The sequence below is a fragment of the Lactuca sativa genome, chromosome 1, assembly GCF_002870075.4.
Source record: "Lactuca sativa cultivar Salinas chromosome 1, Lsat_Salinas_v11, whole genome shotgun sequence".
Taxonomy (NCBI): domain Eukaryota; kingdom Viridiplantae; phylum Streptophyta; class Magnoliopsida; order Asterales; family Asteraceae; genus Lactuca; species Lactuca sativa.
In genome coordinates this window covers 27,063,619-27,086,731 of record NC_056623.2, presented here as the reverse complement: position 1 = coordinate 27,086,731, position 23,113 = coordinate 27,063,619, and the positions used below count along the sequence as shown (strand labels likewise).

The following is a 23,113-nucleotide window of genomic DNA, read 5'->3' as shown; positions in this document are numbered from 1 at the left end:
CTTCTCTCTCTCTCTTTTTTTTTTTTTTAATAAGTGTTTTCTTAAAGGCTAAAAGCTTATAAAATATTTTAATTATAAATGTTTTCTTAAAAGCAAATATTTTAAAACATCCATCCACGTCCTTAATATACCCCATTTATATGTCTCACTCCACAACTTCACCTCCAAAATATAGGATCCACCACTACCTACGGATATATAATATGGTTTGGAAGTCAATTTTGCAATTAACCAAAATGAAAGAAACAAGTTGCGAATGGTAAAGAAGAGTACCAAGTATCAATTCAATCACAATAAAGTCCAATTTTCGTTTTCTATTATCTTGTTTTTGCACGCAACACCGATCAAATTAAACCAAGAACACAATCAATCAATCAAACAAACACGCATTATGAGCATAAACAACTCAGAAAACTCAAAACCAATGCTAATGCTATGAAATCTCTACAATGAGTAATCGTGAACGTGTGAACTTACATGAATGGCACGAATCGACAACATTATACACAAATGTCAACTCTTAACTTAAGGGAGTAGTTTCTAGAGTTGTTCTTCCCTTTTCCATATTGATTTGCTTGTTTGAATGCTACTTTCATATCCACTACTATCACCCGACTCAACATGTCGTTTCTCAAACGGTCTCTCCCTTGCGGTTTCTCGAGACCCTCTCCGTTCCTACAACATAGACACCAGGATTATGATTTTATAAAAATAAACAAATTAATAAACAGTCATTCTTCCAACAACCCCTGAGCTGACCCACATCGCCTGCCCCAAGACCATAATGTGAGATGTAAGTCAGGTACAGGTAGGTACAGGTACACAACAACTCCCTAGCTAGCTGACGTAAAGTAGCCCAATCCACATTGGAATTGGAATGCATTTTTAGTTTTGACAAAAAATTATGTATTTGATATACAAACTTACATCTCTAAAAGGAAAATCATCGGCCTCAAGCATGTGAATAACGTGACCCATCTTCGGCCTTTTTTGAGCACTTGGATCCACACAACGTAATGCTACTAGAAGAACACGCTTCAATGCTCTTGAAGACGGTTTCTCGGGGATTTTAGGATCCAAAACTGCCTCAGCGGTTCTATTTGTTACCATCGCTTTAAGCCAATCAACAAGGTTTACCTGTGTCAACTTTAATTAGAATCCAATATAATGAAAACAACATAAACAAAATAAAATAAGTTGACACTAACAAACCTCTCCTTGAGGCCGGCTATAATCTACAGGGTTTCTACCGCTAATTATCTCCATAATAAGAATCCCAAAACTATAAACATCGCTTCTTTCATTCAACATGCCAGTACTTGCATACTCCGGAGCAACATACCTATTAACCAAAATCGTATTTGTTTTCATCATTTAACATTAAAGACTATAAATGTCAAGAATTTCTGCAAAAGGGGGTTATTATTCAAACCACCCTGAGCTGGCCCACATCTCCCAGACAGAAGCATCATGTGAGATGTGAATCAGGTAACAGTGGCCTGCTAGGCGTCTAACATAATAGCCTAATGCCAACAAAAGCCTAATCCAATGTGGAACTAAAATTTACACTGCAGCTGCTGAGACTCAAACCCTGAAACTCGGGGCCATAAATGTGAAAAAAGTAATGACATACCCAAATGTTCCCATGACTCGGGTGGTGACATAACTGCTTTCCGAGCCCAAAAGCTTGGCCAAGCCGAAATCCGAAACTTTAGGGTTCCATTGCCTATCGATCAAAATGTTGCTTGATTTGATATCACGATGAACAACTTTGGGCTCAAGTCCTTCGTGCAAATAGGTCAACCTATGAATTGTCATAATCCATAAAGGGTTTCAAATCACATGGAAAAAAGATTGAAAAGTTAGAATTAAGAATGTACCCTTTGGCTGTTCCGAGTATAATGTTCATTCGTATCTCCCATGTAAGCGGACTAGTTGGACCCACATCTCCATGAAGCCATTGTTCTAAGTTTCCGTTGTCTACATACTCATAAACAAGGATCCTAAATGGGAAAGACACCATAAATTACGCAGTTTGAATTAAAAATTAAAAAAAGAACAGTTGAACTTTGAAACGAAGGGGATTATTTGTGGGGTACCTGTGAGCTCCTTCAACACAATAGCCAAGCAATCTGACTAAATTCTTATGGCGTACGCGTCCAATTGCTTCTACTTCAACTTTAAACTCCCTCTCTGCTTGTCCTCTGTTCAAAACAAAAGCACGAGAACATGTATGTTGTGAGCTTATTCATAAATTGGAAAGATTAACAAAATTGTGGGGCGATATATGCTACAAAAACCACAATCAAGACTACAAATTTATTAATGGAATATGATCAAATTGTTATATGCATGTTATGGAATATCAGAATTGAACCTGTTGTTGAGCAAATTCTTGACAGCAACGGTGGTTCTATCCACTAAAACTCCACAATAAACAATCCCATATCCACCTTCACCGATCACATTCTCATCTGCAAAACCATTTGTTGCAATTTCAAGCTCTCTAAGAGTATACCAATGGCCCCAACCCAAATGGGAAACCTCGGGTTGGACCGATGTGGGTGCCAGTTGATCGCCGGACCCGCTTTCATGAGACGACACACCGCCACCGCCACCGCCCTTTTCCGGGTAAGAAATCCGGTGCTTCTTTCCAATATCTATCTGAATTTTCTGGTACCCATTTAATTTACTCTCATCATCTGCATGCCTATCAACTACAGCTAAAGAATCAGATTCGGGATACGGGTTTTGACCGGTATTTTGATGTTTATGGATGGTGTTTGGGGTTTCTTGATTATGTGTTCGGGTCGGGTCGATGCGGATTTCACGAATTTCTTTAGAGATGTTTGGAATTGTTGGTTTTTGAGGTAAAGTTTTGGTTTTTTTGCAGGAATTGTTGTGTTTTGAGGTGAAATAGAGTGAAATTAAGAACATCAAGATCACAATAGCGGCTCCAACGCAAATTCCAACAACAACCCATAATCTTAAACCGAAAATCGAGGTTTTCTTCGAGAGCTCATCGTTTAGAAAACCAGACATTATTGTTGTTCTTCTTCTTTCTTCTTCTTTGGTTTGCGGTGATGACCTTAGTACGATGATGCTACATTACAAAGAGACAATTGGAAAAGATAACGAAGAAGAAAGACAAAAAAGGAGGCTAATGGTAGTGGTAGTATTAATGGATAGAAAATTGAGTGGGGATTTTGGGAGTTGGAGGGTGGGGAGGTCTAAAGCTGGACTGATGGGACTTCTAGAAATATAGCGACCCCACTCTATACAAAATTAAATTTAGATAGTTTCCTAATTTAAAGTCTGTAAAGATTTATGATGTAAAGTTAATAATTGAATAGTAGAATTAATTATCTAAAATAATGTTCTACTATGTTTTGTGGATTTAATTATAAATATAGTACATATTTTTAATATTGTTTTCTAAAATATATTATCAAAATAAAAGCTGACTAAAAATATATGAATTTTAAGTATAATTTGATTTAACAGTAATTTAATAATTAGTCACCTGTTGATGTTAAAATGTGGATGTGACATGCGACTTTAATCGATGGTCTATTGGGTTTTGTTAATATTGATGGTTTTATTTTATTTATAATATTGCTTTTACTTTGGGTAGATGTTTTGCGAATATAATTTTTTCAGGAGTGGAGTACACATATTCTTAAATAGAAACTAATCATTGTCTTGAAACCAAATGCAATAAAAAATTAGGTCAATTAATCAAAGTATAATAATAAATACTCTATAAGAAAACAATATAAGAAAGCTTATGGAAACACAATTAATCAAATAATTGTACTATAATAATCAGTAATAAATAAATTTAGATTTAATAATATTAAAATACATATTTTTAACTATCGTTACAATATAGTTAAAGCACGTATTTTTAAGAGGGAATTACTAATCTAGCTATTTTCCTTAATTATCTACCCAAAAATAACCAAAAAAAAAACTTTAGCCAAAAATAGTCCTCAAAATAGTAAATGGCTAGAGTTGACTACGGTCAAAGGGGGTAATCTACTGTTTTAGGGCAATGAATTACTATTTTCCGATCTGTCTATTCTTTCGTGACTCATTGGCCTATACTATATAATATATAATTTTTAAGATTATGTTACTTTTTGGTATTTTTTTTCTTGGTTTGCCTACAATTTTTTCTCTCAATAGAGCACTCGAAAAACAACGAGATACGTCTATTTTTTTGTCAAATTTTTACCATATATTTGATTATGAGTAGTTTTTGTACATGAGGATAAATTTAAAAAAAAAAAAACCCGAGAAAAAAAATATTAAAACCGTAGGCTTCATACGAAACCTACGGTGTACAAGTCCACAATGCACAGGTTGTGCAGTGTGGACTTGTACACCGTAGGACCATACGGATTTTTTTTTTCGTTTTTTTTTTTAAATGTTGTAACCTGCAACCAATTATATCTACGTTATGATTCCATGATTTTTTTTCAAAAAACTTTTAAAAAAAATTAACGAAACCGTAGGTTTTTTTGGAAACTTATGTTGAATAATCAGTTAATGCACAGTTTGTGCATTAAAAGGTTGTACACCGTAGGTCCTCTTAAACCTACGTATTTTTTTTTTCAAAGAAAGGTTATAACCAATAAAAAACTACTCTACATTTTACAAACAATATTTTTTTTATCAAAACAATTCTCAGAAAAACTATTATCCATTTATTTTTTAAAAATAAATTAAAAATAAAACCCCAGACTTTAACCCAGAACCGTAGGCTACGGTTTGGAAAACTAAAGTTTGTCGAGAGAAAATCGTAGGTTTTAAAATAATCTATGGTTTTAGATGTTCAAAATGATTTTTTTTATTTTTTTTAATACTTAATCCGAAACAGTAGACCATTTGGCGATACAGTAGTCCACTCTAATTACCTACGGTTTTGTGGGCTATTTTTGGATAATTGCTAATTTTTGGCTAAAAATGATTAACTAATTACATAATTGGGCTAGCTTAGTAATTTGCTCTATGTTTAAAAGGGTGAGGTACAAGCTCAATATTGTTGTAAGTTACTACGAAATGATATATGTTTTATGAATGTGGACTTTTGAAGTTCAATAATCCTACCGAAATAAAAGTAATAAATGAAATAAATGACGCAAGATTGGAATATTATATATTTAAAAAGAAAATGGAAGACATAAGGTTGAAGGGAGAGGGAGTGGTGCTACCGAAACCGTATTCCCTTCATTGCCATATATACAACACATCATTTTTTACCATACAAGTGTGGTTTCTTGCCACATCCAAGGAGTGGTGCATTTTTTTTAATATTGCTATTCGGGCAAGAAAAAAATATTAGTTGTTTTAAGGGAATAAAATATTCTTAATAAATTAGATAATATAAAATAGTATTTGGGACCATGCTAAATAAAATAAAATAAATATATTATGTTTTTTAATGGGTATATATTCTAATATTCAAGCTTGTTAGTAAAAAATTTAATTTAAATAAAAACTTCAAATTTTATTTAGCTTTTATATATATATATATATATACCCAAAAAATTAAATCCTTGTCATATTTAGTGGAACAAATATAGACCCAAAAAATTCATATTTTATTCATTATCTAGAAAAAATACAAGCTAAAAAAAACATACAAAAATAAATACTCATATTAATTTGCTTCATTTGTGGGTTTTATAGCCCAATACAAGTTTAAACCAGCCCAAACAAATAGCCAAGCAGAGAGAGAGTTTAGAAAGAAAGGAGGGAGTGCGGTAGTAAATAGCCGTAGAAGGAGGGAGTGTGGTTCGAACCGTACACAAGGGACATTGTGGTGCATGCTGAGTTGGCCAAACCGCGGTTCTAACCGCACCCACTCCCTCTAGTCTAAGATGACAATTTCAATTGAAATGGGAGGCAAGCTAAAGTATAGTATCTTATTGAGAAAAATATGGCAGAAAAATGACATATCGACCAATATGTGTTAAGTGACATTATTAATGAAGTCAAATGATCAAAATAACAAACTATTGGAAGTCAAATGAAGGTTTTAAAAGCTAAAACAAAATAACAGAAAACAAAGCAAAATATGATGCTATAGGTTATAAAAATATCAAAAGGGTTTTTGACATAGCGGTAAAGTTGACTTTTATCAATTGAGAGGTAATGAGTTTAAGTCTTGTTGGAGACATATATGATGATAATTTAGGAATAAGTTAGTTTGTCGTTCAAAAAAAAGATGATAATAGTATAACATGATCTTCATTTGAGCATAATAGTTGAAGTGTGGAATTCATAAAAAAAAAGTTTCAGGTTCAAAATTTAGCACGTCTAAATATTGTTAATATTTCATGATTTACTCATCACGAATGAATGGAATGAAACACTGCAGCGGTATAGAAAAAATAATGTTTGTTTACCATAAAATAATAAAATGAAACATTTATATATAAATATATAACATATAAAAATATCAAAGTATAATATGTTAGGTTACTTTTCACCTAGTCAATGCCAAAATATAATACGTTGGGTAGGGCCTAATGAATTATGCATAGTTAGGCATCATAAATAATGTATTTAAAAAACAAAACATTTATATATTAAAAAACTCTTCATTCATCATCATTGAAATTTTATTCCTTCAAGTTGAAAAACAAAACATTGAAAATAAAAGTATACACTAAAATCAGTTCAAATCCCAAAAAGTACAATTTATATAATAATACGATGCATGATACGGACTTAAACACATAATCCCAAATCGTCCTTACAAGTCATCCTTTCATCCTGAAATAGTGGTACTCCAAATGAAATAATAAACAAGTTGGATTATAAGTCCGGAGAAATGTATTTTCTTTGGTTGTATTGAAAGAAGCAATGCGTAAAAGTTGTATATTTAGTGATTAAGAAACATGTTAAGTTTAGGTTCGATTTGATGAAAATTCCATGTTTGAGGAGATAGGTTGGAAAATAATACTTTATTTGTTAAATTTCCCTTGAATTTCAAGATGAAAAAAGTGATAGTCATCGAAAATGTTAAAAATGATAATCAACGAGAGGATCCTCTTACTTCTCAACGTTCATTCCAAAGTTCTTTTAGGGTTCTTCCTTAAGTAGCCCGAAAAGAAAAACAAAAACGATCCATGATTTATATGAATAAGTGTTGAAAATTAAAGAGGTAATCATACAAGTTGGCAACTTTCCTCTATCCTACATTGGTGGAGGAAAAAATATTTAATGGGTTTATAAGGTTAGTCCTTTGATAGACTTTTGAAGGTTTTAGTATTAAAGAAATGGGTCAAACCCATACACACACGCACCTAGCCTAGCACTAGCTGATATTGTGAGTGCAAGAAATGGTGCGATTTAGGTGCACTTGGCACTTCGCACAATGCATTAAGAGCCGATGAGCTTTTATTTTTGGCAAGTTCAGGTCAAGTCAGTTTGACTGATCTGGTCAAACGGTTGACTAGCGTTGACTTCGTGAATAAGGCAGCATAATATTCTAGAAGGCTTAGAAAACAGTTTGCTTGGAGATAAGTCATCGCACTAGGGTTTCTAGGGGGCCGGCCCATGAGGGGCTCCTTTATTGCATTCTAGGGTTTCGATACCTATAAATATAGCCCTCTGGGAGCTGTATCTTCCCGCAATCACCGATGATACCTGAAACCATAAACAACTGGGTAAGCATAAAGCTTAGTGAGTTTCCCTCAAAATACCTCATACGATAAACATACAAGCATGCATCGAGTCCACTCAACCATCAGGCTGGAATACCCAGGGTTTGTTGGCCTACCGCCTCAACCCAACCGCTTTTCTAGAGCCTTTGTGCTTACAGTCGGACCGTACCGGGTATCTTGGCCTACAACACAAAGCATGACTGCCTCAACCCACCACTACCATATGTCGACATATAAACAAACAAAGATCAAGTAGGCATATAATACAAACAAACAACAATCATACAACTCACAACCGTATACTACGTATACGGTCTTGCTGTCGGCTATCCTCCATGAAATGTGTGACCACCCGAAATTTCCATTCTGTACAAACCATATCCAGTCAATAGAAGTTACAACAGTTGCAGTAAATTTCCAGACTTTAGATATAAGTTTGAGTATTTCAGGATTTACCCTTAAGGAGATATCAGGAGAGAGGATGCACTAGGGTATTGTGCAACTCTATTATTCCAAAACTCTAGGATATTAGGGTTTAATGCCTGAATAAAAATATTTTCTGCCAAAAATCTCAGGAGTATATATAGGATTCTGAACCATATTTATTCATTAGTTACATTTCCAACTAGAGAAAAGCTGAATTCTCTCTCAAGGATCTTCGGACTTTCGTTCCGGAAAGTGAGTACTTGTATCTAGTGTTGTTTTAAAGCTTCTTATATGCTTAATACACTAGAAATCATAGGAAAACACTAAGATTTGAGAGTTTACCGCCCAAGAACACCTTGGGGAGTAAACTCTTTTATAAGGGCCAAAGTGTGCCCAATGTCCCTCCAAACCTTGGAACTGAACCTAGAAACTACCCATGGCTTGTTTAGACATCAAAAACATTAAGAATCAAGGGCTAAAAGTGAGTTCACGGCCAAGGATGTTCTTGGGCACTGAACTCCATTTTAAGGTGCCAAAACACCCTAAAAGCCTTCCTTAAGCCAAAAGACTAGTGTAGACATGTACCCTAATGTGTTTAGGACTAGGAAACACCATTAGAACACCAAGAGTAAGGTGTTCACGGCCCAAGAAGTTCCAGGGTCGTGAAATCCAAACAATAGGGCCAAAAAGTGCTATAACTTCTTCTAAAGCCTTGTACAATAGCCTAGTTTAGTTCCTAGTTAAATTAGGGACTTGAAAACACCACAAACACCCTTCCAAGGGAGATTACGGCCGTAATCTCCATGGGATTTGGTCCTAGGGCCGTAAACTCCTAAAAAGAGTTATATAATGCCCTAAACTCTTCCATAGACCAAGCCATTAAGTAGAAATGCTTCTTAGGGTCTTGTAGAGCATCAAACACAAAATGGTCACATAAGTATGAGCTTACGGCTGTAAACTCATGAGTTTACGACCGTAAACTCATTTGGTAGTGTCATTATGGCCATGAACTTCATGGTGGAGTTTTCCTTGAGCCCTACACACAATAGCTTTTCCCTACAACACTTAGATGCAATCCTAGAGGCTAATAACACTTGATAAAGGTGTTTAGCATGTCCTAGGGTGTATTGAATTGTTTATTAGTTGTTTATAGACTAATTTGATACATATATGTGATATTATATGTTAACTAGGATCATAGAGTGTGTTCAAGACTTCACTTGACACCTAGCCATCCTACCTCTTAAGTTCATCCGTACCACTCACAACAAGTGAGTTTATACCCCTTAATCAATATTTTAACTGTTTTTAAATGTTTTATGGGGGGGGGGGATACAAGTAGAATCATGCTAGTTATTATATCAATCACATGTGATTAATAAGTAGCATTTAAATGATTTACTACTCATTAGCCGTTTTACCAAACGGATTTCTTCATATGATTTTCATGAAAGTGTTATATGCTTAAAACTCCTGATTTAATTGTTCATTATACATTGTATGTTTCATTTCAAACTCATTTACAATTGTGTTTCAAACAAATGTTTCTTTGTATTTAAAACTGTTTTGTTAGACAAATACTTCCAACCCGTTTTATAGATTGACATTAAGTCGATCTTTTCTTTTATAGTAATCCTGTTCAAAAGGTTTTACAAAACTTATTTTATGCTTTTATATTGTCAATTGCATGCCTATATATGTATGGTTATATAAGAAATGTTTAAAGAACTTAGGAAGGCTATTCACCCTATTTCCTTTTCGCGCTTGAGATGTGGTCTGGTGGGATATCGAGTATCCGTCCGAAGGTCATTTAAATATTAGTTATATATCATGTGTACATATATAGTCATAAAGGTTCTTCCAGTTCAGTACAATACCCTTGGGTAGCAAGGTTACACATCCATGTTCATACGTACCAGTTACATTACTAGTAAGCTACCATATGGGTAGTTTAGGAAGATACTAGGACTATTACTAGAACGCGATATCATAAAATGAATCAGTTCATTCATGAGTCAATACTTGCTAGATAGAGAGGGAACACACATTATAGATAGTACACACAGTACATTACTATACATGCTAGATAGAGAGAGAACACACATTACAGGTAGCACACATAGAACATTACAGTACATTACTATACTATTACATATATATGTTTACATGATTACGCTTACATGAGTACGTTTACATAGATACGTTTACATGAGTGCGTTTACATATACGATAATAGGACATACATCATTAGGTGCTATAGCATAGAACAAGTTCAGGATCTAACTATACCGATGAATCATAACGCATTGTGGTAGTTATATCGGGTATACATGATCATAGTAATGCGGATGTTCACATCCATACAGGAAGGGGACGTGTAAAGGTCCCAAAATCCCTTTGACAGGGGAGCGTTTAGCTGGGATCTAGCCATCACATTAGGCCTTATCCCTCAAATAAGGCAATAGGAGTACAGAGGTAGTCACTTATTACAAATACTACAGTACTTACGAGATTACGATAGATTTAAGGTAGTTAGGACGGTTGTAGCTTCGATACTACACCATAGTACTATTTCCTTTTCCCATTACATTCACTTCGTGAACATTCACATGATGCACGGTAATGTAGAAGCTATATTTTGGATAATGATAGTCGGATTTGGGAAAATACACACTCTTACAAGAGCCACACACACAGACACTAGATGCCTTGGTAGAAGGATACGATTAGTAGGAAACATAGGGCTTCCTAGGATCATACAAAACAATTTCATACTTACAGTTCATATACATTTTTAATACTTACTGTTCATATACATTTTCAATACTTACAGTTCTTATACATACAAATACTTACATACAAATTAAGACACTAAAATACTTATGATCTTACCAGCTTTAAAGCTGATACTCTCTTTCAAAATAACTTGTATCCTCAGGTCAACCATAGACAGGTACCGATGCAAGGTTCAGGGAAGATGGTGCTCATTCAAGACGCATCTTTCATTTTGATTTATTCTTTAGTGTCTATTATAATTTGACATAACACACTTGTATTAAAATTATATTATTAATGCAATGGATGATGTTGTTGCTTGTTTACTACTTTTCATTGTTGTGATACTGTACATGACGTCCTCCGCCCCAGAACGTTTCCGCCGTTCATGGTTCTGGGGTGTGACAAAATGTGTAACTATAAGTAACCAAAGGTGAGATAGCCACTCGAACAAATGATCCTACTCTAAAGCCACAACTGAACAAGAAACAGGCAAAAAAATCCTAGATCACGTGTTCTCAGACTATCCTACGTGACTACAGACAGTCCCTACGGCACTCCACTAGATGATAACCAGTAAGTGAAGAGTTTTGAGCATTCTAACACTCCTAAGGTGTACATTCAACCCCAAATACCTTGGATCTATGTTTTCTCTATTATACATGCAAACTTTGATTTTCCAAGGTATTACCCTAGCTAGCATACAAAACTTTGATACTTGGGTAATAAAACATGTTAAATAACATACTTTTTTTTTTAGATTGTTGCTTGGAGCTTTAAGAGCCTAGCACTAATAGTGTGAATGCCTCAAGTGGAATCACAAATCACCACTAACACTTTGAAACTTGGGAGAGGACTCTCTCTAGCTCACAAAATCGGCCACACTCTTGTGTATACTCTAGGTGCCAATTTCTTGAACCAAAGGGCTTCTTATATAGTGTGGTTACATTAGGGTTACACCATGTAAACCCTAATGTACATGAATTTCCACATTCCTCATGATCCATAGGTTTTAACCTCCATGGAGTATCCATGGGCCACCACATGGTTAAGCCCAACATAAGGAATCATGGATCATTAGCCCACATTAGAAGAATGAATGATTAACACAATCAATCCCTATATATTTAATTAGTCTCTTTTGACCACAAAATTAATTCCAAATTAATTATTGATCAATACTAATTAAATAATATGATTTCATATTAATATATTATAACTTATAATATATTAACAAATCACAATTATCCTCTTCTCAGAAGTCCAAATTGTTCTGGTGAAGTGCAACCCAAATGGACCATGCTAAACCGGGTCAAGTACATACCAAATATAGTTATGGACTTAGACACCTTATCCAACAGTCTCCCACTTGGATAAGTCTAATAACTATAGTTGCAAGTATGACTTCAGGAACTGATCAACAATCGTAGCTCTTAAAACTTTGTTGAACTAAAACGTGCCATTTTAGACAAGTGATCATATAATCCTTTGTTCTCAAGATATCAGCCGGACAAATACATGGAAAAACACCATACTTATTGTCCAACAGTTTGTTTCCCAATTTCCGGTTTGTTTGACACAGAACTTAATCGAACACATCAATTGAGTTCTAACCGGGCCCGACACATAGGTCAAAACAAAATCATCGAGGGGCCCAAGATATCGCTTTTAATCCTCCGAGGACTAAAAGGAACAGATAAAATTCGACTCATATGCTTGCACTAACTATTCACCAAATCATACACAACAACACGTTTTATAACATCAAGTTACTGATGCGTTTTCATACTATCAATGTACAACCAACTCATAGTCAACAACTCATATCTCTTGGTTTGAAGACTTACATGATATTATCGTCTCATGATCACTCGAGATAAATTCCATTAAGTGATACAAGTGAGCGTGGGTTTAATCTAATACTTAGAACTTATGAGCACTCATGAATGTCATAGCAATGTCTAACCATTTCAGACGATCTATAAGCCAAATTCATGACAGTCTTGATTCAATACCTACTTCCAAAGTATGATCGACTGTGGACATTATTATTCTGGAAGTCAAAACATGCAAAATTGAAACAATAGTAAATAATTGACACAAGATAGTAACTTACTCATAAATAAACAACAACTTTTATTTAATCATGAAATGTCAATTACATTTTATTTATTACAAGTTTCAGAAATAACTATCTAATCATTAAAACTAATATCATCTTTCATCCAGATTCGCCTTGCATGTTGCAAATGCTTAACCCTATTCAGTCCCTTCGTGAGGGGATCTGCTTGGATCTCTTCTGACGATACCCTCTTTGCTGCGAGGAGTCCTTCTTCTATCTTGTGTCTTATGAAGTGATATTTCCTGTCAATGTGCCTGGATCTGCCATGATCCCTTGGTTCCTTGGCTAAGGCAACCACACTATCGTTGTCACAAAAAATCTCCATAGGCTCTTTTATAGTTGGTACAACTCCAAGGTCTCCAATGAAGTTACTTAGCCATAACACCTCCTTCGCCGCTTCGCTTGCTGCTATGTACTCTGATTCACACGTTGAATCAGCTACGGTCTCCTACTTGGAACTCTTCCAAGTAACTGCTCCTCTATTCAGGGTAAATACCCAGCCCGACTGAGAGCGGAAATTATCTCTGTCGGTCTGAAAGTTGGCGTCACTGTACCCTATCACTCTCAAGTCATCACTCCCACCGAGGACAAGAACCCAGTCCTTAGTCCTTCATAGGTACTTGAGAATATTCTTTACCGCAGTCCAGTGAGCCTTACCAGGGTTCCCCTGATATCTGCTGACCATGCTCAAAGCAAAGGCCACATCAGGACGAGTACAAGTCATAGCATACATGATCGAGCCAACAACGGAAGCATATGGTAATCGACTCATCTCAGCTATATCAACCTCTGTACTCAGACTCTGAGTCTTACTTAGTTTGGCATAGCTCTGGATCGGTAAATCACCTTTCTTGGAATTCTGCATGTTGAACCTCTTCAACACCTTGTCCAAGTAGGTACTTTGACTAAGTCCAATTAGTCTCTTACTCCTGTCTCTCAATATCCTTATCCCTAGGATATAGGCAGCTTCTCCAAGGTCCTTCATAATGAAACACTTCCCAATCGAGGATTTCACCTCCTTGTAACTTCTCTCTAACAAAATGGTAGTCTGATTCCATATGCTTGGTGTGCTCATGGAATACATGATTCCTTGCAATATGAACTACATCATGGATATCATAATGAATGGGGGATAGGAATGGCATTGGGATTGATATTTCATGTAATAAACTGGTTAACCAAGAAATTTCAGTTGTGACATGTTGCATACTTCGGTATTTGACTTCTGTAGAATACAAAGAAACAATGATTTTTTGCTTTGATTTCTAAGTAATGGGACTATTTCAATTAAGTATAACATAACCACTAACACTTATTATGGATCGGGGACAAGCAACCTAATTTGAATCAAAAAAAGCTTGTAACGAGAAATCATCTTCATTATTTATTAGTAGACCTTGACAAAGATTGTTGTTGATATAACGAAGAACATGTTTAGCAACCTCAAATTATGGAAGTATAGATCAGACATAAATTGACTCAGGTGCTAAAACTGAAATGTAAGATCATGTTAAGTGTGAATAAGGAAATTAAGTTTTCCAACTAGATTCATGTATAGTTATGGTATTTCTATTACTTTTCCTTGTCCAGGTTCCCATTGGATGGGAGAGGACAAAGAGAAGTTCTAGTGCACTCAAGTTTTGTGATCATAATACCATCTAAAAAACAACATACACATATTTGTAAAATTAGGACATCTCATTCTTAAAATGATGATAACCCATTTATTTTAAGACAGAAGATAATTTTTCATACCATTGCCTAGAAGCATGTTTTAAGCAATATAATGATTTTTTGTAACTAGCAAACTTGATTAGGATTTGATTTCTGAGACCCAATGGTGGTTATATATATATATATATATATATATATATATATATATATATATATATATATTTCTTCATTTAAATCACAATGTAAGAAAACATTGTTGACATCTAATTGAAACGTTGTCTACCCGCTTTTAACAATAATAACTATAAGAGCTCTAATTGTTGTCATTTTAATAAGAGGAGAATAGGTCTTAGTGTAATATATTCCTTGTTTTTGAGTAAATCCTTTTACAATCAATCTTCTTTTTCATCTTTTAATGTCCCTATTGGATTTTTATTTAACTTTATATACCTATTTATAATTGATAGGTTTCTTCCCTTTGGGGAGATCAATAAATTTTCGCGTATTATTTTCTTATAATGTGTCAAATTATTTTTCATGGCCTCTTGCCATTCAAGAAGGGAAGTTGCTTCTTCATTAGTTGAAGGCTTAGTAAATCAATCCATATTGCATATCATTTGTTTACTGTCATTAGATAAATTGCTAAAACAAAGATGTTTAAGAAACATTGTTTGGGTAATCCTATGTATAAAAGAGGAAAATAAGGAACATGAGTTATAAAACTGTCAAAAGAAGCATTGTTGCAGATATAATCCTACAAATAAGCAAGGATTGTGTTATTTCTGGTAGTCCTTTTTATTGGCTTTTAAATATGGAAAGGTTGCAAAGTTATGTGTGGTTGAGTGAAAGTTTTGAAGAATTTCATGAAGATGTGAATCATCAAAATGAATCAGATTGTATATTAGGTATATGAATTTCTTTAATATGAGGGCTATTTTTGTTATTTGGAAATAAAGGTGTTTGGACTGAAGTTTTGAGTTGGTATGGAAATATATTCTCATATAAAAAGACATACCTTGAAATCATGTTGCTTTTGGTTTTAATATTGTAATGTTTGTAAGCTTTCTTTCCAAATGGGTACCCAATAAAGATGCATGGAACATATCTTGGTTGAAATTTTTTTATGTTGTATTGAAAAGTTCTAACATAACTTAGACAACCACATGCTTTTTAATGTAACATCCCAAAAACCATAGTAATTTTTTTGATTTTAAAAGAGAATAAAAACATGTTTTTATGAAGTTACTTTCGAGTCAAACCATTTGTTCATAAATCATAATTCAAAATCATAGTATAAGGAAAATATGACAACCCGAAATTTTTTGCTTTAATAGCCATTCAATTCAATCAATTTCAGACTCACTCCTGCTATCTTTTAGCATTATTTAGAGTCTATTTGAGTGTTATGATCCCAATACACTTAAGGAATGAGTGTCAGGAAATACCTGCTAAAGCTACGAAACAACAAATCAAGCTTAGCCTCACCAAAAGGGAGTTCGCGGCCTAAACACAAGAGTTTACGGTCGTAAACTCAAGGCATGGCCGTAAACTCCCCTACATAGGCTCATATTCTTCAACTTTCTTCATTACTTCATTTCCACCTCAAGAACACTTCCATTCTCTCTCAAGTATCATCCCGATTTTCTTCCTTGATCTTCAAAAGTCGTAATTTTTCTTTCTCTAGTTTGTTGTTAATCCTTCTTAACTAGCTTCATCCTCATGATTCATCCATGGAAATCATGTTTTCTTAAATCTTCAAGAAACACCAAGAACACACACTAGTGTTCTTGGCCAAAATCACCCCTTTCAAGCCTCCATATCATAAGTATCCCTTCATTATACTTCATATCTACTAAGAGGCCTTGAATCCCACCCTTGAAACATGCATTTCCCAAGAATGTCTTGAGTTTACGGCCCAAGATCTTCCTTGGCCGTAAACTCCATGTTGATGCATGTTTGGACCCTAAACTCTTCCAACAAGCAAGCCTTAGACCTTGAACCCTTAATGGATGTTAATAGGACCTTAAATCGCTCACTTATGCATAATTTTCATGAGTTTACGACCGTAAAATCCTTGCTAGGCCGTAAACTCATGTTGGTGTTGGCCGTAAACTCATGTTGGTGTTGGCCGTAAACACACTTATATATAGCCACACACTTTCCTTTGATGAATCACATGTGATTCAACACTTCATGTCCAAGTTCCTTAGTCCCTTAGGTTGTTTCCTTCATGATTAGTTGTATTATACACTAATTATACACATATATGTTCCAATATATGTCATTAGGAATCTAAACACAAGCAATTGTGTTTATAATAAACAAAACTCTTTAAATGTTGTAAATGACATCAAGTCATCAAAATGCTCTTAAATTTAAATAAACTCTTTTGAATATTGTAAAATGCTTTTAAACTCTTTTAAATATTGGGAAAATACCTTTAAATGGTTATAAACTCTTGTAATATTAGGCAATGCTTTTAAATGTTTTATAAAATCTTTTGACTTATATTGTTTATAATTGATATCTATGTAGATATAGTTATATAAGTAGTGTTTAAAGGACTTAAGACTGACTACCAGCTTTATTTCCTTTTCCTTGTTTGGATGTGGGCTTAGAGTAAGGTTGTTTGTCCGAATGTTGTTTAAATATTAATTGTATATTATGTATATGTATGTAGATATAAAAGTTCTAGAAGTCAGTTTAATACCTTGGGTAGCAATGGTATTCTTTCATGTTAAGTCAGTTTAGTTCAGTTCAGTTAGTCAGTTACAGAGAACTTACTAGTAAACTATAGGGAGTATAGTTAGAGAGTCAATGCTCATTACTTGGTAGATCCATACTTATCACTTGGTAGTTCATTGAAGTCATAGCAATACATAGAAATCTAATACTTGTTAGTCTTATCTATTCAGAAAGTACGAACAATAATACGAACTAAATATTAAGAACTCAAAAAGGTACATCTTTCAATGTACCATACGTATAAAAGGGGTACCCGGACATGGTACTGTACCTTCAGTTGACATGGGTATGCGAGCATAGTACCACGACACCAATCACATGTGGGTACGCGCGTATAGTACCAACACCCAAACATAACAAGAACATAGGTAGTCGTTTATGTGATTGCTTAGTATATACATATAAGTTATGTACAATGAGAAACCGATAGACGGTTGATTGTGTGAACTCTGTTTTGCTATCCTTTTCCTTGTTTGGATGTGGGGGTACGACAGGATCACACAATCAACTATCCGCTCGTTTCTGATTATGTATAATAAGTATGTACCAAGTGAATCGCAGGATAGTCTTTTCAAAGAATATTCAAAGTACTATTCAGAGGAACATAACAATCGCACTATAGTCTTTTCATAATATATTTATTATACTATGAACTGAGACTGAACTTGCTATTTTAATAGCATAATATCCAAACACAAGAATGGTTTTATGAGATATAAAACTAAGTATACTATTCCATAGTATATTTATACATTCGTTAAGTCGTACTTTTGGAGAGTTACAAGCTGACTATTCCAGAACACAGTATGCCAACCTTCAGTGTAACCATTTTCGGAGATAAAACCACAGTTTCATAACAGTTAGGGAATATGGATTTTCCTAGGTTCAATGGTAACATTTTCTAGGTATTCTAGTAACATTATCTAGGCATTCTAGTTCATTATAATGGATTCGTAAGAAGGTTATTATTATGATTTCCTCGCTTATACATTCCCAAGTTATATATAATGAAGATCTGGTAGCTAGACAATAGAATGTGAGATTTCTAGCTTAGTTTCTTTTCCTTGTTTGGATGTGAAACTAGGGTAGAACCCCATAATTTATTATCCGCCCCACCTTGATTATATCATAACGTGTATAAGCTAAGTTTTCATGGATATTAACTCATTTCTTAGTCAGAATCAGTATAACATAGATTACTTTTAATTATAACTATAATCCTTCAGTTTATACTAAAGGTTATACATAATGAAGACTAGATAGATTGGAGATTGTATGAACCCAGTTTCACATTTCACTTTCCTTTTCCTTGTTTGGATGTGGGGGTACGGCCGAATCACACAACCGACTATCCGTCTTGTATCGATTATATGCAATTAGTATAAACTAAATGATTATAGAGGAATTTGTTTTAGTATTACTTTACTTTAAGGAAACATTTGGTTTTCTTGTCATTCTTTCAAACTTGTTCAATTGTCAAAGAAGTTTCTTAATTTAAACTAAATCTTATGCACTCACCAGCTTTATAGCTGATACTCGCTTTCAAAATACTTGTATTCTCAGGAATATATTAAGACAGGTAGCCACCCGGAGTTCATGAAGACGTAGCAGTAGTTTCTCGTCTTATCTTTTGATACTATTATACTATAACAACATGTAATATTTTGAACTCGATGTAAACACTTTCTCATATATTAAAGACTGTTATTGCTTTGATTACTATTATTTAATTGTTGTTATACTACATATGACGTCCTCCACCCCCGAACGTTTCCGCCGTTCCGGTTTTGGGGTGTGACAGAAAACATTGTGGAATCTCGAATCATAAAATAACTAATGTGTGTGTGTACAATCTGGCCTTTGTCATCCGATAAGTACCTGAAAAACATTTAATGCACAACTATTACCCAAAGCTTAGTGAGTTCCCCCAAAATACATCATACAACAATACACATAAAATACATGCACACATGAGCCTTCAATTTGCCTGGACTACCTCGCAAGGTCTGTAGGATGTCTGGACCGCTCTATTGAGCCTACAGTTTACTGGCCCGCCTCGCAAGTCCTATAGTAGCTGGACCGCTCCCTTGGGCCTACAGTCTGACTGGACTGCCCCACAAGGCTTACAGTACACTGGACCTCCCAGGTATCTTGGCCTATAATACAAAGAAGGACCACCTCAACCCCACCAACCATAATATGTCAACATATGCACATAAACAAACAAATAGATAATAATGTCAATACATGTAATCATAACAGATCACTAAAACATACAAACATCCTACACATAAGGATACATACTACAATACAAAGTATAGTGAGAAAACTCACCTGAGCTAACTAGCAGAAGCTCAACAACAACCCTCATAAATCAGAACGACTAACTCAAGCTATCTAGCGCCAAATCGAGACCAAAGCTTAGCTAAACACTCAATTCTACCAAGGTTTGACCAAAAGTCAAAGTGGTCAAAAAGTCAATGATCAACTGTCAAAGTCAACAACCCAAAAGACAACTTTACTGGCCACCATGTCGTGACCCAACCTTTTCCAGGATGTGGCAATCTCCGGACAAAATAGTCACGCGAACCTCATACGGCACAACGTGATGGGTATATCGCCACATCATGCGAACCGATCCTGGATCACTTAATGGATTATGCCCTTAATCCATTAGCCACACAATCATCTCCTCCAAGAGGCTTTTTTACACCTGATGAGTCATAAAAATCTTTTCTTTATAGTTACGCATGTCGAATTCATGTCTTTCCCAAACTAAGTCATAAAAATGGTGGAAGGGAGGTGATGGGGGATAAGGTTGTGCAAACCCTAACCCTCGCTTCCCATAAATATGGACACAAACCCATCATTATGGTTAAGAACTCAGGCGGCATCCATATCGTGACCATAAGCTTGTCACGTTGTGGCTCACAAGATTGATGTGTGTTTCATAAAGCCATGTCATGTTGTGGTCATCCATGCCCCACGCCATGGCACAAGGTTTTCTCCAAATACCCCAACTATGACCATATTACGACTTTAGTTGATCCACTTTGGAAAACATGTGTTACATTTAATTAAGAATATAATAGATGTTTACAATTAAGAAGAAAGAATGATGTCTTGTTATGTAGAATTTTTGAAGGAAATCAATTGATAAGATATATATGGAAGTGATAACAAAGTCACCGTATATTTTTCAAAGGTATCTTTGATTGAAAAAGAAGTGTTACGGATGTCACTAGTAAATGTCTATGTTTACGTTCAACCACTGCATTTCGTTGGGGCATATAACTACAAATTGTTTGGTGTATTAAACCTTTTTGTTGCAGAAAGTGTTGGGTTTTGAGCATTCTAACACTCCTAAGTGTACCTGCAACCCTAAATACCTTGGACCTATGTTTTCTCTATTATACATGCAAATATGAACTTTCCAAGGTATTATCCTAATCTAGCATACAAAACAATGAATATAACAAGATAGAATGCATACCTCTTTGATGTAGAATGTCTTCATGAAGCTTGAGTGCCTAGTGCCCCGAGTGTGACACCTCAAATTATTCACACAACATCAATTGCTTTTCGAATAACCTTGAGAGAAATGTAGAACACTTGAAATCGGCTAGCCCTTCTCTAGAATGACACTAGTGCCGATTTTGGTCAAGAATAAGATGCATATATAGTTAGGGTTACACCATGTAAACCCTAATTGACATGGCCTTTCATTTCCATGATCCATGGGTACAAAAACACCATGGAGCATCCATGAAGCATCATATGGGTTTTAGCCAAACTAGATAATCCATGGAGCATTAGCCCACTATATAAGTATGGATGATTTACACAATCAACCCATATATTTAATTAGTCTTCTTTTGATCACTTAATTAATCCTAGATTAATTCTTGATCAATACTAATTAACTAATCTTATTAATATATTAGAACTTATAATATATTAACCAACCTTAAGTGTTATTTCTCTCATTATAGTCTATCCAAATGCATGATGCCATGCAACCCAAATGGACCATGCCGGGTCGGGTCAAGTCTTACCAATTATAGTTATGGACTTAGACATTAATCCAACAGTCTCCCACTTGGATAAGTCTAAAACTATTATTGCGTATGACTTCAAGAACCGACTGGCAATCGTAGCTCTCAAAAACTTCTGTCGAACTCTAACCTTGTCGATGAACTCTGACCTTTGTCAATGACTTGTCCATTAGATAAGGGATCATATATTCCTCCATTCTAGATATCATATGGACTGAGACATGAATTATAATCATTCTCTTTGTCTATTTGTTGTTTCCCGATTTCTGATTTATGACGACTGACTAATTGAACAAATCAAATTAGTCTTGGCCCGGTTGAGCACTTCCATTTGTCATCATCGAATCATCGAGGGGCCCACAAATATCGCTTTTATCCCGAAAGTAAAAGGAATGGATAAACTTCGACTCGTATGGCTTTTTCTACTACTTTTTGAATCATACACAAAGGCATGTTTTATAACACCGAGTTACCGAATGCGTTTTCGTGCAATCAATGTACAACCAACTCATAGTAACAACTCATATCTCTAGGTTTGAAGAATATAAGATATTATCATCTCATGATCACTCATGATAAAATCCATGAAGTGATTCCAATGAGCGCGAGTTGAATCCAATACTCAAAACTTATGAGCACTCATAAGTGTTGTAGCCCTTTGTCCAACATCTTAGACCTCTACAATCCAACCCATGACAGTCTTGATTCATATTTACTTCCAACATATGACCGACTGTGGATGGTTTGAATAACTTAGTCATCCAGAACAATGACCTAGTTATTCTGGAAGTTAAAACATGCAAAGTGAAACACAATAATAATTGAATCCAATATGGTATCAAAACCTATGAACATAAATGAAACACCTTTTATTTATCACCATATGATTACACATTATTCATTGTATACTGTTCAGCTATCAACTTTATTCTTGAATTTAAAACAATAGTTGTCCCATGCTCCAAGCATGTACACTATGTTTTCTAAACACTAGTCATGCCATACACCAAGTATGCATACTATGTTTGTCTGTGATCTTTACTTTGTGAAATAGATCAATTGAACATAACGCCAATGATCCTTTTTTTCACAGTCCCAAATCCTTACTGCAAATGCAAGAATTCCAAATTCATGCCATTTACTGAAATCTGTTAGATTCTAAACTTATATGCATTGATCCTCTTGTAATGATTATGCACAAAGTCAGAAAGACTTGACAACAACCATTATAGAGCATTCTAAAGGAGATCAACTCCTTGGAAACATCCTTCTTGCATTAAGTTTCCTAATCTTACACAGATTGAATAATTTCTAACTTTGAAACATTTCCAGATTCCATTTTCACTATCACTTCTGAACAAGAGTTGCCTCTTTACAGATTATGTCAATATGGTCCTTCCAGAATTATCACTATACTTCCAACTATCCTTGAGCAACACATCTTTGATAAGCCTTAGATTGTCCTCGACAATTGTTTAATCCTTTTAGTCATATCCAATTCTAGACCTTTTCCCTTCTTAATGCCCCAGTCATTTGGAAAATTTTAGAAAGGATGAATATAGCACATGTAATTGATCCTATATCCGAATCATATGGGACACAATTCATGATGTCTCACATAAAGACTAAACCAGTCTTTT

At 34.8% G+C, this 23,113-nt stretch overlaps 1 protein-coding gene across 1 annotated transcript; it reads right to left on the bottom strand.

Moving 5' to 3' along the window:
* Window positions 1-283: 283 nt before the first annotated feature.
* Window positions 284-3,187, bottom strand: LOC111876176 (probable serine/threonine-protein kinase At1g01540). Its single transcript, XM_023872702.3, has 7 exons — window positions 2,378-3,187; window positions 2,100-2,204; window positions 1,881-2,003; window positions 1,634-1,804; window positions 1,213-1,342; window positions 928-1,137; window positions 284-675 (listed from the first exon to the last, which is right to left on the bottom strand). The coding sequence occupies exons 1-7, from the start codon at window positions 3,040-3,042 to the stop codon at window positions 541-543; spliced, it is 1,539 nt and encodes a 512-aa protein (XP_023728470.1). The 5' UTR covers window positions 3,043-3,187; the 3' UTR covers window positions 284-540.
* Between the last annotated feature and the right edge of the window lie 19,926 nt (window positions 3,188-23,113).

Coding starts and splice junctions, on each gene's coding strand:
- LOC111876176 (XM_023872702.3), bottom strand. CDS start 3,042: ATGTCTGGTTTTCTAAACGATGAGCTCTCGAAGAAAACCTCGATTTTC. Junction 2,205..2,377: donor AAGAATTTGCTCAACAACAG/GTTCAATTCTGA, acceptor TGTTTTGAACAG/AGGACAAGCAGAGAGGGAGT. Junction 1,138..1,212: donor ATAGCCGGCCTCAAGGAGAG/GTTTGTTAGTGT, acceptor AAGTTGACACAG/GTAAACCTTGTTGATTGGCT.